The sequence below is a fragment of the Athene noctua genome, chromosome 14, assembly GCF_965140245.1.
Source record: "Athene noctua chromosome 14, bAthNoc1.hap1.1, whole genome shotgun sequence".
Classification (NCBI taxonomy): Eukaryota; Metazoa; Chordata; class Aves; order Strigiformes; family Strigidae; genus Athene; species Athene noctua.
The window spans coordinates 12,033,758-12,051,626 of NC_134050.1; the positions used below are offsets into that span (position 1 = coordinate 12,033,758).

Sequence of the window (17,869 nt, forward strand, 5' to 3'; positions counted from 1 at the left end):
GCCAGTGTTTCCCACACTGTGCTGCCGCACTCCCCTTCCAGTTCTCCCAGTCCTGTCTCGGGGGCTGACCAGCTGGGAAGGGCACTTGTGGTCTCTTAGGTCAAGACCCATTTTTTGAAATTGCTCATGGGAACACAAATAACTCTGTGAAGTTTTTATCCATACCAAACGTGCAGCTTACTTTGCTCCAGGAAAGACCTGAGTATTGAATGCACATAATAGGTGGTGTTGCAGCTGGCAACATCAAACACTGACCTTCCATACTGGTCTGTGGGTCATTGGACACACTTCGCTCACGTAAAGACCCTTGTCATCACTGCAGGAGACTGTTCAGCCAGCTAATGCTCACTTCTCTCAGTGTGTTCCAAGTAAAGCTGAATTCTGGCATAAACCAGGCAGGATTTGTGATGGGGGAATTTGTTTGCACACATTCATGAGTCTGAAATTCGATTGAGTTTATGAGGCATTTCTTATTTGCTTCCTGCCCCAATCCCATCCATAAACTTCAAAGATCACAAGCTGCCAGCGCTGCTTCTCTATTGAAAATCCAATAACTTGGACTTCATGGGAATTAAGCGACTGTGGAACTACTGCAGTTTGAAGCAGCATGGGAACACTTGTATTTTTATTTTTACAGCCTTCTGAATGTGTTCAGTCAAGTTGGAGATGCACATGCTGCTTTGGTTTCATCAGATACTTAAAATCTTGCAACTTGGTTTTACCAACAGCTGTCAAAAAAAATTGCGTAGAAGTAGAATCCCCTTTTACTCAGATCTTCTTTGATGTGAGTCTTTTGAAAAACGAAAGTTGAAATTACACAGCTTTCCCTTTCAGAGAAACCATGGGGAAACCAAAGCCTCTGATCAGCAGAATAGCCGAGCGCTCAGCAACGGCTAATGAGTGTTATCCCTCGACAGAAGCAGAATATCGCCTGGGCTGCAGAACTCGGGAGAGGCAGGCAGGGGGAGGCTTAGGCTGCCTAGCAGGATGGGGCTGGCAGCCTCTACCCAAGCCGCGTCGCACGCTCTGCTCTCTCCTCTTGCTGCTGGGCAGTGTGCTGCCATCCAGCCCTGCCTGCCTCCTTGCTGGCCAGGCTTCTGCTCGCTCTCCTCGCCACCACAGCTCCTGGTGCTCTGTCCTCACTGCTGCAGCTCTGCTGGGGCTGTGGGTGCCGTGTCTGGCTGTCTGCAGCGCTCACCTCTCACACACACCACTGTTCCCTGTGGCACACCTTTGGGCTGGGCTGCGGGACGATATACCAAGGACGAAGAATAATGTTAGTGTGAGTCATATCTCTGTAGTTCTAAGCTCTGAGCTTAGTCTGAGTCAAACCTCTTAGCCTCCTGGCTACCTAGGGACCTTGGTGCACTCAGGTTTTTAATATTAGATAAAAGAATTAAATTTTAATGAACCAACTTTCTTAGCAGCTCCAACTCTGCTTTTTCCCTTGTGGTAGCAGAACTGCCTCTCTAATGGAGAAAAAATTCCTTTTCACCAAATTGCTCAAATGTGCCAAACTAAGCACAGAGATGAATCTTCAACACTGAGAATATTGATTGATAGAAATGTTCAGCCCCATTCGAACAGAGGAGCTGCAATCTGAGGAGGCAGCGTATCACCTGAGAACAGCAAAATGCTCTGGCAGGGTGGAAGGACCTTCCATTTACCTCCTCCCTCTATAGCTCCTTTCTCCCCTACTAGGAAGATGTTACACTAGCTAGGAATTAAATAATAATGACTGTAACTTTAAATAGGTCCAGCAAGGTGCCATGAAGTGCCAGCCTCCCCCCGAGTTGAAGGGGAGGGCACTCAGCAGCTGGCTGGATGAATCCTGTCTCTCTCAGGATGGCAGGTGCAGTTCCCCGGGTGTCCCAAACACTGCGGGACACCAGGATGTGTCCCTGCAGATGGTAGAGAAACTCACAGACGTGTGAGGTGTCTGTGAAAGGCAGTGAGAGTTTCCCAGAGGCATGCTCTGACGTGGAAGGATAGAAAAACCTCACAGCATTTTAGGCTGGTTCTCCTTCATGACACAGTATCTCCTTTCATGACCACGCATCTTTTAGCATGGTTTCTTGGGGCGATGCTTCCCTGTATCTGTCTCATACCACCCATTATCTGATTTGAAACGAACCCATCAGGAGTCTCAGGCTTATTAAGTTCTGTACATCTCAAAGCTGCCTGTCTAGACACACGTCTGTGTTAACGCTATTCCAGGAGGCAATATAAGTTCCACTTTGATCAGAAGCCCAGAAAGCTGGGGTAGGAGGGAGACCACATAAACACCTGCCCACAGGAAAAGCCTCTGTGCAGGGGAAGAGGAAGGCCCGGAGTAAATGAGATCCCTACCTAGAGGGGAAACGTGTCACTCTTCTGTACAAACGGTGAGGAAGAACCAAAGTATGGGGAGTTGGAGAAGTAAAAGGGTCAGTGGAAATCATAAGTGCGCAGCTCTATGCCTGGATGTTCAAGGGTGTTCTCCCAAGGGCAGAATAGGCTTCAGAAAACAATATGTGCAGCAGAAGAATCCTAAATCTAATTTCTTAAGTGTGGGAAAAAAAATCAGAAGCCTCATTTTGTAAGTGTGGGAGCTTTTAGGTGGGTTCTGATACCACTGTGCATTTTCATAAAGGACTTGATATCAAATCAGTTATAACCTGGTCTGCAGGTGCTATGGGGCTGAGAACTGGAAGGGCAACAGCTGGAGAGCAAGTGTATGCAAGCTGTGTGGCCTGCAGAGCACTGTGGGTACACAGGCTGCAGTGCAGAGTCGACAGGCAGAACACTCACTGGTACCGGGGAGTGCGAGATGCGGTGGCTCCTTCCAGCAGCAACACTCATGGAGTCTCAGTGCCATCCTCTGCTCTGCTGGGGGCTGTTTGCCAGCGTGGAGCCTTGTAACCTGGAGGGAAAAGGGGAAAGCAGCTGCGGTTTTTATTTTCCAAAGGGTTGGTTATCCAGGGTCTCTTTAGGGCATATGCAGAGAACGTTACATTAGCCTTGTGGCCTGTCTGGTAAACAGCTTTTAGTTGCTTATTTTTTGCTGTGCTGTGATCTCCTCAGGACTGGATCACAGCTCTGACCGGGTCACAGCAGGCTGCCACACACTGCGCCTGGTGGATCTGTGAATACAGATCCCGGGAGGGTGCCTGAATCCAGTCACCAACCCTTTAGGTTGCCAAGGAGTCTGATAAAAGCAATGGAAACACGGGTCTGAAGTAGTCAGCAGCTGCTGGCGTCTGCCCAGCGTGTGATACTGGCTGCTCAAGAACCACCAGTACATCCAGAAGGGAAGTAGTGACAAAAGCAGTGCCCTTTCACCCAGTGCCTGACAGCCAGTGAGCTGCTGTGCTGATTTGGATACAGCTTTTCCCACGGTGTAAGGAAAATCCTGGTCTGGGGATGAATCCTTCCCCGTAGCAACGGGCACAGGCATGACTCCCACTGGAACAGTGTCCTGGAGCACGGTTTGGGGAGTGGGCTTGTTTAAGGTGGTTGTCTGTAATTGCGGAAAAAAACGCCAGGTTTTTCACCCTGAGAAGCCTGAAACGAGTTTGTACCAACCTTCTCATCCCATGGTCTTCACAGGAAATCTCACAGCTGGTGGGTTCTCACAGCACTGCTGGGGTTGCCCCCCTGGGGTCTAGCCAGGATGTTTGGGCTCAGGGTTGAGCAGGGCCAGGCCTGGTAAATGTTTTGGGGTCTGAGCCATGAGGGACAGCTGGGGCCTTGAGGTTTGATTCAGAAAGCCGGTGGCTCCCCATCAGACAGGAGGTGGCTGGGCTCTGCAGGGGCTGTCCCTCCTACACAAAGGGCATGACTGGAACACTGCTGGGGATGACAGCAAGTGTCAGTGCACTCTCACCAGCCTACACCCCTTGTATGGCCAGCACCGTATTCGCTGGGGTGGTGCACTGACTCTGGGCTTTTCACCTCCCCCTGAGCTGCTGGGACTGTGTGCAGGTTTGAGGCATTACCTGTAGCACTGCACATCAGAGCCCATGTTCTTCCAAAACACTTAAAAATACAACTCAGCATAAATATCCTTGGCATAACACAAAACACTAGACAGGCTGTGGGGAGAATAACCTATGGAGTGGTTGAAAGAAGCACATGAAGGTATCGCCATTGGGTCAGTCGGCTCTGCAGCTAAGGATGGGACTGGTCCCCACCACAAAGCATTGCCACCCCTTACCTTGCTGCCTCCAGAAAGTGGGAGAACAAATTTCTAAAGGCAAACTCTGATCTGAACAGATTTCTGCTCTTGTTGGACTCTCTGGCAAACAAAATCCAGAAGCCCACACATGAGAAAAGCTATGCTTGGCTCTTCCACTTTAACCTGCTCTCGTGGCCCACAAGTACTTCGAGGTTCCACACCAGAAATCTCCTTGGAGGAATCCTGTCCTGCTCCTGACAGCAGGGGTTCGGGGAGGGGGGGGCGTGTGGCGGCTCTGCTTGCCAGCAGAGGCCAGCATTGCTCGCTGGGTGCACACATTCCCTTTTCTTCCAGAAATAAGGTTATGCCTTATTGTGGGCATAGCCCTGTGCAGATCACTTAACAGCTGCCAGCTCCCCCCTGTAGTCCTGGTGCAGAAAAAGTGAGGGGGTGGTCACCTCTGTGCCCCAGACACCTCCTGGCTCGCACAGCCACATGGAGAGCAGAAGGCATGGCTTGTATCTAATTCTGCCTGGTGCTGAGAAAAGGCATTGGAAAAGAGGAAGGAAGAAAAAAGCCTAGTTACAAGTCAGGGCTGTCCTCGGTGAAAGTCAACCCCGCAGGCAGAGCGGTGGGGAAGCACCAGGGATTTCTAGCAAAACTGCAGCAGCTCTCGACACAAATCCAGCACACGGGACAAGTTACTTGCAGAAAACGTAAATGTTCCATGTCCCTCTATGGTGTGATACCTCCTGTTGTTGCAGGGGCTATGGGGAGGCCCTCGAGATCTGTGGTGAAAACTAAGTAGTCCGGACAACTCAGGTGCCAAATAATAGGGAGAGCAGGGCAAGTTCCTTGTCTCAGGCTTAATTACCCAGCAGGATTTTGTCCTGCAGTGCTCAGCTGCAGGTAGGTTGTAGGTGGAGGAGCTGGTGGTGGGGTCCCACTTGCTCTGATGCCCGCACACACTGGTGGTGAGGAATCTACTTTGGAAGGTACATTGAAAAGTGAGAGGCCTCCAGCTCCAGAGAACTCGAGCTGTTCCCAGGAAGGGCCTGTTCCCATCCATGTTTGGTGCAAAGGCCCTTTCCTGGACTTAAGTATCACCCTCCAACCCATTTCTTCACCTGAACCTCTGGTATTGTGCAGAAAAGTGCGTCGGCTCCTGGAAATGTTGGAGGACAGCCTTGATGGCCAAGGTGATATTTTTTCCTCAGTGCTACACTCTCAAATCAAGTTGTGCATCAGGGGCTGAATTACCTGACCACCAGTGAGGGCCATCCCTGCTAGGCCCAAGGATGCAGATTCGCATCTGTCCTCGCCATGGTCTGTGTTGGGGTCTGAGCTGGGCAGCCTGGGGCAGAGCAAGAGCAGCAGTGCTGAGGCAATGCCGCAGGGCTAGAGCTGGGTTCACACGAGTCTTCTGGGAGCATCTGCACAAATTCTAAACTGATGGCTTGCAAAGAGCTCTGAGCCAGCCCTGCGGGAGCAGATAAACTACATTTGTCCAGGTGAGCCCACTGTGAGCCCACTGGGGGCTGGACAGAGTTTAGCAGAGCCATAGCATCCCCGAGAAGCCTCTGCCCTCCTCCTCACCACTGATGTGCCCAGCCCAGAGCAGAGGCACATTTCCCAGCCTGCCCACACAGCAACTTTTGGCAGCGTGTGATTAGAAGGGAAGAGGGGGTGCACGCATGTGGAGAAGCCTGTTTCTGATCTCATTCCTTGAGCAAGGAAATATCAATGACTCCTACATCCCAGCTGTTCCTTGTTGTGGGAAATGCCTTTCAGTTTTTAAGCTAGTCTTTCTTTTTCCCCAGCCCAGGGATGCTTCCTAGTCTTCTCTTAGTCATTAGCACACTAACTCAAAAATTATATATAAAGCAAGAGGCAGATTAGCAGAAAAAGTACCATTAGTTCTGTTTCTCTCTTCCTCACTGAGCATCTGTCTAATAAATGTTGTTTATTTAACCCAGATACCTCATTTAGTTGTGCTGATTCAAAACTCAGTGTCAGAGGTTACACAGGCATTGCACACAACCTGCCTAAAACAAGAAGTAACTTTCCTGCTTTTAGTCAAACCCTTAATGCAAAGATAGTGATAAAACACATGATGCCCAGCAGGGAACGATGCCCAGAGATTTGTCTTATATAAGCTTTTGTGGGAATATTATTTTCGGTAAACCTCAGTGTAATGAGTCATCATCTGCTGTAATTAACTTCCATAATGAACAAGGAGATTAACAGCAGGATTATGGGGGATGAGAATAAATATGGGTTTGAATTAGATAAATCTAGGAGGTAAAAAGCAGCTTGTGAGGATTCGGTCTTCTGCAGAGAATTCAATTCTCTTGTAATGCAATTTGCGTATCCTTTTCCCTTTTTTCCCTTTCTGATCGTTGCAGCTCAAACTAATTTTAGTCTACTTCACTGATATTGCTGGTTTGTATCTTTTTCCTGCCTTCTTTTTCAGTCATTGTGAACAATACAGCACTGCTTTTTTCTGCTCACAGACACTGTAGTTTCTGCTGCTTTTTCACTAGTACTTTTGGGTTTTTAACTGGGAGTGATTTGCTTGCAGGTTCAGCTACTTCCTCCCCTCTTTTTATTTGAAAGTTTATTAAATATCTGGCTCACCTTTAAAACAAACCCAGAGGACCCTCCAGACCCAGAAGATCCTGAGCTTGAAGTTATGGCTAGTAAATGCCTCTTTAAATGCTGAAGTGTCAGCACAGACTGGCTATGTTCACAACTGAATGCTTGCTCCTGTAAAATGGCCGGGTAGGAGAGAGAAGCAGAAGACTTGGATGCAGGGTGGGTAGCGTGTTTGTTCTGAAGGCATAACAAGCCTCACTTTCACCAGTCTGTGCTGTTTTAGCCACCCAGGTATTACAGCATACCTGCCTCCCCAGAAATGCTGTTTGCATTATCAGATTGATTTGGACCAGCTACTGAGAGCTTCTTATTTGTAGTCACAGATTTGTGCTTCTCAGCAAGCGCCCGTGTCAGGGCTGCTGGCCAAGTGAATCTCCTGCTGTCTCCCCAGAGCCCCTGAAGCTTTACAACGACACGCTGGATGCATCACAGAGGGAGGCCGTCTCCTTCTCCCTGGCACAGAGGGAGCTTGCCATTATCCACGGACCTCCTGGCACAGGGAAGACCACAACCCTAGTAGAGATCATCCTGCAAGCTATACAGCAAGGCCTGAAAGTGAGTATCAGTGGCAGGACTGTGGTAACAGTGATCCCCTCAGTTTATTTTGCAAACTCACAGGGCTGCATGGCAGCTGGAGCAGAGCCAGTGACAGCAGCACTACACTGCAGAGTCTGGCTCAGCTTGCCAGGCCTGGGGAGTTTCCCCCATCAGCTAAAATGAGGCACAAATAGAAGCTTCAGAGCTCAGGTTTGCTGTTTATTGAAGACTCGGCACTAGTGCTTCAAACCAAGGTGAGAATTGCCTTTAGTGCCTGGTGGCTTATTCCCAGTCGATACATAGAATCACAGAATCATCTAGGTTGGAAAGGACCCTGGAGATCATCTAGTCCAACCGTTCGCCTAGCACAGTTCCCACCTACAGCATATCCTTAAGCTCCAAATCGACCCTACTCTTGAACACCTCCCTGGGCAGCCCAGTCCAACGCCTAACAACCCCTTCTGGAAAGAAATGCTCCCTAACATCTAGTCTGAACTTTCCCTGGCGCAACTTGAGGCCATTCCCTCTTGTCCTTTTGCTTTCTACCAGGCTAAAGAGGCTCAAACCCAGCTCTCTGCAGCTTCCTTTCAGGGAGCTGTAGAGGGTGATGAGGTCTCCCCTCAGCCTCCTCTTCTCCAGACTAAACAATCCCAGTTCCCTCAGCTGCTCCTCACAGGACATGTGTTCCAGACCCTGCACCAGCTTTGTAGCCCTTCTCTGGACATGTTCGAGTAACGCTATGTCCTTTTTGTAGTGAGGGGCCCAAAGCTGAACACAGTAATCAAGGTGCGGCCTCACCAGCGCCAAGTACAGGGGCAAGATCACTTCCCTGTCCCTGCTGGCCACACTAATCCTAATACAAGCCAGGATGCCATTGGCCTTCTTGGCCACCTGAGCACACTGCTGGCTCATATTCAGCCGGCTGTCAATCAACACCCCCAGGTCCCTATCTGACTGGCTGGTCTCCCTCTCCGCTGAGCATCTTCCTGCAGGGAGGCTGTTGCTCCAGGGTCCTGCTGTCCTTGGCAGTGGCAGACACGTGTTTTCCCCTGGCAGGTCCTGTGCTGTGCCCCTTCCAACGTTGCTGTGGATAACCTGGTGGAAAGGCTGGCTGGCCACAAGGCCCGCGTCCTGAGGCTGGGCCACCCCGCTCGCCTGCTGCAGCCCATCCAGCACCACTCCCTGGACGCCGTCTTGGCCCGTGGTGACAGCGCCGAGATAGTGGCAGATATCAGGAAGGACATCGACCAGGCCTTGGTGCGTGTCTCTGTGCTGTGCCCCGCGTAGGCTACCCAAAGACCAGCGCTCTAGACTAGCACTAACCCCAACCCACTAGCCAGGCAAGCTACTTTAAACTAGAGAACAACTCTGCCACTTCTTGGATGTCCTTAGAAGATAATCACTACAGCCAGGTGCTCTGGGTTGTCCCAAAATCAGTGGCTAGAGGCAAGTCACCGTGACTAGTCCTGATGTGAGCCATAGCCAGCCCACACCCTGTCTGAACCTGGTATTTGTGGGTTTGGGGCACCAGGAGCCCCCAGCGATGTTCCCAGTCTGGATCTTACTGGGTACAGGCAGGGGTGGAATATTGGTGGGCTTGAGCCTCTCTCTGTGGTCAGTCAACAGCAGAAAGGCCACTTCAGGGGAGAGGAAAGAAAAAATAGAACAGTGCAGGGGACTAACAGTGACAGTTGGAGATGCATGGCCTGGGTTAATCCCGTTTACTCTGCTTAGGAGGCATTTAACCCAGCCTGGGAGGAAAGGAACTGGGGTGCAAGCCTGGCAATTTTAGCCCTTGATGAAGCTTCCAGGTGAGGAGGTATCTCAGAGGGCCTCTCTCCAGGGGCTGCCTGAGCCTCCTCGGTGACCTGCCACGGGTGCTCATCGTCTGCTGCCAGAGCCGCGGGCAGAACTCCCAGCTCAATTCCTCTCTGAAGTGGCAAAATCAGTCATTACTGCTGCGTGGGGAGATGCTGCAGTGCCCTGCTCTCCAGATTATCTGTCTGGCATCGTTCATGCCATCCTCTTCACCAGAGAGCGAGAGAAACATTTACATCATTAATTCACTTCCTAACGAGATGTCTGGCTGTCCTGACACTCCCTCCCACTCTCAGCCACCTCAAGTAGAAAGCAGCGTACACTATAAAAATGCATCCTTAATTTCTTCTTCCACAACCTAATTTTCCTCAACTTAATTTACAAAGTAGCTCTTTTACTTCAGATAATGGGTTTTGATACTAATTAGACTTTTTCCCCCCTCCCCCTTCTGGCGGCAGCATTGTCCAGAAGCCATTTTGCAGATGTGTCCAGCTGGAGAGATCCTGTCTCAGCGGTGCAGGAGGGCACCTTCATACCCTGCACGTCTGCTGCCGTAGCTGCCCGGGTATCACTGCCCTGCCCTTCAGCACAGCACCACACATTCCCTTTTTTACACGATGCAGACCCAGCCGTGGCTTTGAGCTCCATGAAGCTGCAGCCACCACTACGGCAGCAGCTTCAGCTCTGACAGATGCAGTTCAGCATCATCCAGCCTTTCTGTGGCTGAGCAGGTGGGGGAGTCACCTGTCAGACAAGTTCTTGCACGTAACATAAGGGAAGGAGAGGGTGTCTGAGTTGGAGTTGTACTTGTGCCTGAGAGACAAGTTCACAAGGGATGTGCTTATCTGCTGCACTGGAGACCTGCGTAGAGTCACAGCCCTACACTGAGTCTGTTTTACTTCACTTATTTTGCATCTCTCTCACTAGTCATTAATTTTCCCTTTCCTCTCCTTGGGAGCTACTTTGAAAGGTGGGAGGAGGTTTTTTTTTCCACTGCTGATTTTCTGTAGTAGAAGGGAAATTAGGGAGAAAGCTGAGCCTTTAGCACTAAGGTCTGTGCGTGCTTCCTCCCTAGGGCAAGGGGTACATGGTGGTGGGAGGCAGGGACTGGCCACCAATGCTTGCTCTGCCCTGAAATACCAAACAAAAAGCCAAGAGCTAGCACACTGCTGCAGTTTAGCTCACATAGCGGTACTCTGAGCTGCCCACGATTGGGTCTTTCACAGAAGATGCCCCTGACTCATGAGCCTCCCTTCTTCTGGGCTTCAGAGAGTTCACCACTGAGGTCCTGGCCCACCTTCCTTCATCCTGCCTCAATTTCTTCCCTTCAGTGTCTCCTACTTGCCCTATGATAATTTTTTCCTTTGTCCACTCCACATTTTGACTCTTGCCCCAGCCACCAAGGAACTAGTAACATCAATGAAAACCCAGGCTCTCTTTACACATTTTCTACCCCTTTGTGCCTCCTCCCCTCCCCCATTCAGGCTTCAAGCTTTGAAGGACATCAGCACCCAGATATTCTTTGCACCAACAAGTGTGCAGGCCCACAGTACCTGAGCAGGAGCAGCAGCACAGGTCCAATGATGCTGAGCAGGTCTAGAGGGAGGAGGCAGGTCTGCAGCCCACCCAGAAAAAAGCCAGGCTCGGAGCACAAACCCTCTAACTCAGGCAAGGCCCAAGGTCTGGCCTTAAATGCAGCTCCCAGCCCAATGATGTGTGGGTGGGGGCCCTGGCGAGACCAGTGAGGACAATTAGAGCCTTCTGGCACCCACAGAGCTTTTAACGAGGAGGCGGTGGGGTCCAGGCACTGTCCTCTGGGCCAGGCTCCCTGCTCTCACGCTTCTGTCAGCAGAGAGTCAGTCCGAGGTCACCGGCCAACAGCAGAGAACAGCTGCTGTTGTTAATTTATTAACTAGGTCTTTTTTTGCAGGACAGAATTAAACTTGACCCTACTGGCACCATCAGTTTTGCTCTCTAATCTTCCTCTGGTTCTGTCCCTGGGTTTGCACAGACAGAAATGCTCTTTATGCTTCCAGCAGCGCTGACTGTGGTGGGGGCTTTCTGGCAGAGAGAGAGAACAGAAGCTGAGGTTTCATGGGGCTGGTGATGATGAGGACACAGAGAAGCCATGCTGTATCCATACCTGAGAAGCTGAATGTATCCCTAGGTCTAGAAACAGTTTATTCTATCTTGATTTTTCTATTTATAGGCGAAAACCAAAAAGGCTCAAGACAAGGGAGAGCGGAGCCATTTTCTCAGTGAGATTAAGGTGCTGAGAAAGGAGCTGAAGGAACGTGAAGAAGCTGCCATGGCTGCAGCCCTTACCCATACCAGTGTTGTCCTTGCTACGAATACAGGTGCGAGAGCCTCTTTTTTTTGCAGTATTTTGCCTCACTTGCCAGGACTCATGTGAACCGTATGCCCTGCAATGCAGCATCCTGCCAGGATAGGAGGGAGGCTCGGTCTTCCTGCTCCAAGCTCCTGGCAGTTCATTCAAGTTTGCTGCAAGCTCTCCAGCTCCTCCATGGTGGGATTCTCCCTGCTCATACGCTGGCATGTGATGTTGTTTGGCAAAGAATACGGGTCTAGAAGGGGCTTTGGTGTGAGCCAGCGTGGCCCCTCTTTGTTAGTTCTGAGTAGGGGCTGAACTTTCAGGGAGTAAACAAGTGCTACTGGAGGTGTGCAAGCTACTTATTGATTTTTTCAAGTCACATGGAATTGCTTTCCCACGTGGATAATTTCTGTGACTGATCGAATACAGCGCATGTTCCCATAGCCTGCTCTGAGCCTGCACGTATTTGGATAGTTCTGTAAGTCACCCAAGTGCTGTAAATGTCATGGAATTTAGGGAACAGCCCCAGGTATGCGTCAGCAGCGCAGGTGGGCACGTCTGCAAGTGGGGAGGTAACCCCCTGCCATCGAAGGGGAACAGAAATGCTTAAAGTTTAACATGTGCTGAAGTGTTCTTCTAGATCAGATGTATAACACTCCAGGGCCCACTTCTGATCTTCAGATTTGGTTGCTCAGGGATTATTTGCTGAAGGGAAACATCAATAAATTTAAATTATTAAAAAGAACCTCATGGGGCATTCACAAGTTACTATTGTGAAGGGTAAAGGAAAGCTGAATCCTTCCAGTGCATTATTTGCTGGGAACTGGCCTCCCACTTTTTAACTTTGCCTGAAAAAACAGGGAGAGGTTTCCTTTTTTCAGTAAAACTGGTATTTTGTGCTGAGCATTGTGTTGATCAGATAGGATTTTCTCCTGGGACTCTGGGCCTTTGCTAGCCAGTGTGGAGGGCTGTGGGGTTCTGCTTCCGCAAAAGGCAGTAGCCAAACAAGGGGTTTGGATCTTGTGTTTTCCTCAGTTAAGCAACCTTGGTATTTGTCTGGAACCACATAGTTTGATAGGAATTACTGTTTATGCGAGCTGAAATGCTCTGTTGCTAGGTTCAGCAGAGGGAGAATTTAATCATGGCAACGCACAGGGACACCCGTGACCTTTAGTTAATGGGAGTTCGCTAAACTGAAGTTGAGCTGCAAAGGAAGAAAACCATCCACACAGCTGCATGCCACATTGGTACAGTCTTTTTTAGATAGAGATAACCTTTGTACTTATTTCTTTTCCTTCCACCTGCAGCCTGGTAAAACTGCAAAAGTCACGTTCAAACTGTGTTGTTACCCCTTGTTACCAGAGTGGATTCATACAGGCTGGAAAAAAAATTTTGAAAGGAAAACACAGCCTCTCAGTTGACAAACTGTAACACCTGAACTGGTGCAAAGCGTAGAGGCAGCAGGATTTACAGTGGCAAAGCAAAATCACCCCTAATCAGAGCTGCTTTCAGAGCTACACTGCAAAAACACAGAGGTTTTGAAAAAACAGTAAATTGAGAATAAAAGTCGCCTTGTCTGGCGTGCTGACTTCTTAATCCTCCTCCCCTCCTTTTGCATCCCTTTTTCTTTTGAATTGCAGTGATATTTCTGATGCCTCTGAGATTCCCTGTTCTGATCAATATCGGTTCATGCCTGGATTACAGCAGGACATGTGCCAGGGTTATTTGTTTGGATGCCTGATGTAAAAAGCCCACTCTGGCCGTGGTTGTCTGCTTACAGTTTCCTGTGCTGTCACAAGGAAGGACAGAGCAGCATGGTCTGGGGCTCAGCTTGTCTGTCCCTCTCAGGGTGTCCCTTGGTGTATTGGGCAGGATGAACCTCAGGTCTGCCATCCTTTCAGTCTGGGTTGGTGGGAAGTCTGGTTTGTATCTGAGGGCAGAAGGAAGTGGGTGTTCTTTAGTGCTCCTGCTCCACTCCTGCTCTGAATGGAGTGTTTGAGCATGTTGTTCTGTTTGTCATCTGGGTTTCTCTCTTGTTTTCAAAGAGACTTGGAAGCTTTTGGGCCCAGATGCCAGGGCAGAAAAGGACAAACAGAAGTTGGCAAAAACAATTCTGACATATACGTATAAATGTATATGTGTTTGGCATGGACTACAGAGCTGGATTTCTAAATCTCTGCGAAGAAACATCATTTTACCCACCTTCCTCAGTCACAAGAAAAGCATGTGTGGTCTGGTTCAGAGCCAGGCTGCTTGCTCTCCTGTGCCTCCTTGCTAAGCTGTGCACCTTCTCCTTTAATTAGGTGCTTCCTCTGAGGGCCCACTGAAGCTGCTTCCTGAAAATCACTTTGATCTGGTGGTGATAGACGAGTGTGCACAGGCCCTGGAAGCCAGTTGCTGGATCCCTCTGCTGAAGGCTCCAAAGTGCATCCTGGCTGGGGATCACAAACAGCTTCCCCCCACCATCATCTCTCACACGTAAGGAGCGGTTTGTTGTCCCGGGTCCTCCTGTTGTTTATGCAGCCAAATGCCTCTGAATGCCTCAAGTTAGTCAAGACATTTAATTAACGTGGATTGTCAGTGTCCCCCATGAACCGGGTTTGCTCTCACTGCCAGAATTACCTCAGGCCCGTTTTACGATGGCCACTGCTCAAAGTCTGATGTGGCTCCATCTGAGCGGGCTCTTATCACACGAGGACAGGGCAGTTGGTTGTTTTACCTGCAGCCAGCCAAGCCATGTAACAGCACAGCGTGTGCAGTCATTGCAGCACTGGGGAGTCACTGTTAGTGCTGGTGAGGGCCCGCTGGCAACAACGCCGGGGCTGGCAGGGGTTTGAGTTTGCAGACAGGGAGAGCAGCGCAAATCCAACGGGCAGCCTTCGGCCCTGCCCTGGAGTTGCTGGGATTCTCAGAGGGGTGTGCCCCTTACCTGCGAGCTTCTCATCCCTGCTGGAGTCTGTGCACAGGATTGAGTTTGTAGGAACCACCTTACATGCATTACCTTGGTAGGGCTGCTAAAGCAAACCTCAGACAGGGTGGTTCTGTACCCAGTCCTGGCCGTTGGCAGTGGGGATACTTGCTCAGTCAGGGGCAGGTAGCTGCCTGCTTTGAAACACCCGCTCAGCTCCTTTTGCAGAGGTCCTTGAAGCTGCATCAGGGCCACGGTCCAGCAGCTGGAGTCCCAGCCTTCCCCAAGATTGCCTTCACCCTTGTCCCACACTTCCTGAGGGGTTTGGTGCCCACCCCAGAGAGGATCCTCTGCAGAAAAAGCAGAGCAGACAGGGAGAGTGAGTGCAGGGAGGCCAGAAGAGCAAGCAGAAAGTCATGCTGGAGAGTTCCAGGGAAATCTGTGACACTGGGAGTGTCCAAAGCAGCTCTGCAGCCTCACAGAAACAGCTCTGCTCAAAACACCTCTGGAGCAGCCCAGGGACCTTCGACTGCCATGGCCTCTGCACGAGGGGTGGGTGCTGCTGAGCTGTAGGGCAGAGAAACAGCATGAAATCCAAGGGTGCTGGCCTGGCTGGTGCTGCCATGGGAGTGTGCTGGTCTGCATCCCTCCACCGGTCACCCGCAGCATGCCCTGCTCCAGAGAATTCAGTGCCTTGAGCTTGCATTGTGTGCTATGGTTTCTCTCTTTAGTGAGAAGAAATACTTGTACTATGCATTGCTATCAGATTACCCAAAACTGTGGATATTTTGACAGATGTTTTTCCTGAGAGACATGTCATCAGCAGAGGTATCTTTTTGATTCCACACACCTAGCAGTGCTGTGTTTGAATTCCCTCTTTTCTCTCTGTTATGCAAAGTAATTTTCAAAGTGTTAGAAAAATTGTTCAAAAAATGGTTTAAAACACATCAGCCATTCAGACTAGTAAAATGGTAAATAAACAGAAGGTGACCAAAACAGAGACACAAATTCTGTTTTCACTGACCAGTATTTGTATATAAACTGTGAAATGTTTAAGAAAGATGATCTCTTCTTCTGCATGCAGTTTTCTTGCCCCTGGCAAGAATGGTGGCCTGGTTTACCTCCTCTTTGCTGACCGCAGGCTCTGGAGAATGAATTCAGGCTCATACTCCGTTTAATCCAAGTCTTCTCTTCCCTTCATTAAATTCTGCTTCTCTGCTTCCACATTTATTTAATGTATTAATGTGGGAGTTGGCCCACCAAGATTCTGCATTATCACACACACCACAGTGATTATAAAACCTCACAATAACTACAGCAAGTGTATTATGAACAATTAGTTTGTGAAAAGATCTGTAAATTGCCTGTGTTTCGAGGGGGATACTCCAGATAGTACTGGGAAGCCTTTGGGTAGTTTAAAATATAAATCGGCGCATGTTTATCCAGCTCTAGATCTGGAATTACTGAACTGTCATTGTGCAGAAGCACAGAAATAGGGCCGACTTCATAATCTTTCTCTCCTGCTTCCAGAAAACAATGAGCAAGATACCCATCTATAATCTCACTTGAATTTTGAACAAGGGAAATGAAAAATCCAAGGGAGGCAGCAGCTCCCAGCAGGTGGCTGAGAGATGGTGCAGATAACGTTAATGTGCTCTATCATTTTACCAGTATCAGATGGACAAATGCTTGTTGCTTTGCAGATCCCAGCAGGTGATATGCACACTCCTCCACTGCCTGGTGGAGGTATCTAGGCTGGTGAGCTGCAAAAAGCCTGTCCAGAACCCCCTACCCTTCCTGCCTCACTGTTTATTTACTGTGACTAATCTGTCAGAATCTATAGCGTTAACAGATTTATATCTCAGCCTGGCTTACTAGTAAATTATGATCTGAAAAACTTGCTACATAAAACAAAATATATTGCTCAAGGCATCAGCAGGTCCGTGACCCAGGTGCTGGTCAGACACCAGTCACCGGAGCGCAGCCTGCCAGACAGTTGCCTTTTGGAAGATAAAGTGCAAAAAGCCGAGCTGACTTCAGTTTGCTTGGAAGAGTTATGGGCTGTGCTCTCAAATGCTGCTGCTCTCTGGGCAGGTCTCTGGTTTAGCCTGAAAGGCAAAGCTGCTACAATGCTGCTTCTGTGCCAGCTGGTCTTCTCACAGTTCCCCAAGTAACTCTTGAAACCTATTAGGTAAGGTGAAACAAATCCACCAAAGGGTGAATATCTGGGAGATCTTCAAGTCCATAAAAATAGATAACAAAGCCGAGACCAGAGTTTGTTCCTGCACTAGAGGGAAAGGCATCAGATGAACTCAACCAGCCACAAGAGAAGTCACACATGAGGGAACCGGAGAAACCCCAGCTTTCTGTATTTGTTACTGAAGTATGTTAGCAGTGGAAAACTCCAGCTCGTAATGAGGGGGGGGTCCCTGTTACAGTCTGAATAACCAGCGTGAAGGGGGAAGGAGGTTTCCTCTCCCCATTTCATCCTATGTCATGCCGGAAACCTGGGGTGGGTTCTAGGACTGAGCAAGAAGTCTTCAACCCCAGCCTGGTGCTGGTCTGCCAGTCCATCTTTCCTGGCTCTCCCTGCACTTCTAAAGGCTGACATCTTGTTGAGTAAAATGATTCACAACTGGGTATTTTCAGGCTTTGCCCATTGCTCAGGTGGCTGACTGTTGGAAGACTGAGAATGCAGGAAACCAAGAGGAAAATAAAGCTTTTTGAGCTATTTATGGCTTTACCTTTCATCTCAGTGGGAGCCCTTGGTAGCAGCCCCACATATATTAATGGCAGAAGGGTCCCCTGTACGTATTTCTGTGCGTGCAGAGGTGAGAGTGGGTGTCATCAGGCAGGTGCCAGTCCAGCTCCTCCCCTCTAGTCTGAGCCTCTGGCTGGGAATAGCAAAGCCTCCCTCTCCTCTTTGCAGATTGCCCCTGACTTGGTGGAGCAGAGGGCTCTTGGACAGAGTGTTGGAGTCTGCAAAGGGTTTAAATAGCACAATGCAGAGCAGTTGTCCTGTGGAAAACCTGGGATGATGTGTGTTACCCTGGTAGAAAGCCAAACTGCTTAATGCAGAAGTAAAAGAGTTTCTTTCAAGCTCGTTTGTTGTCTGGTAAACCCCCCAGGCAGACTGGGATGGAGTGGATGCGCAGTGAGGGCCAGCTGGAGCAGCTGACAGCTTGGCTCAACAGCCTCCTAATTAAATGCATAGCTACCAATTTCAGATCAATTAAAACAACTTCTTTTTGAGACACCCAGTTACTTTTCAGATAAACTCCTTTAAAAATTTTTAGCTCTTTTCCTTACAGATCTGAACTGTGGCCTTGTTAATTGCTGCCCAAGTAGAGCTTTTGCTGCCCAAACAAGGCACATAACACAGCTTTCCTCTCTCCAGCACCGTCCCCCTGCACCATGCAAATAAAGCAGACGCTGGGGAGCACCACTTTGCGCTTTTCACAGT

The 17,869-nt window shown here is 49.5% G+C and overlaps 1 protein-coding gene across 2 annotated transcripts in view; it reads left to right on the forward strand.

The window, feature by feature from the left end:
* IGHMBP2 (immunoglobulin mu DNA binding protein 2) overlaps nt 1–17,869 on the forward strand; it is a 41,520-nt gene that overhangs the window by 3,867 nt on the left and 19,784 nt on the right. For both annotated transcript variants that reach the window (XM_074918238.1, XM_074918237.1), the window contains exons 5-8: nt 7,203–7,366; nt 8,405–8,605; nt 11,376–11,523; nt 13,802–13,976. In XM_074918238.1, coding sequence (XP_074774339.1) covers nt 7,203–7,366; nt 8,405–8,605; nt 11,376–11,523; nt 13,802–13,976 — 688 coding nt within the window. The remainder of the gene's footprint in view (nt 1–7,202; nt 7,367–8,404; nt 8,606–11,375; nt 11,524–13,801; nt 13,977–17,869) is intronic.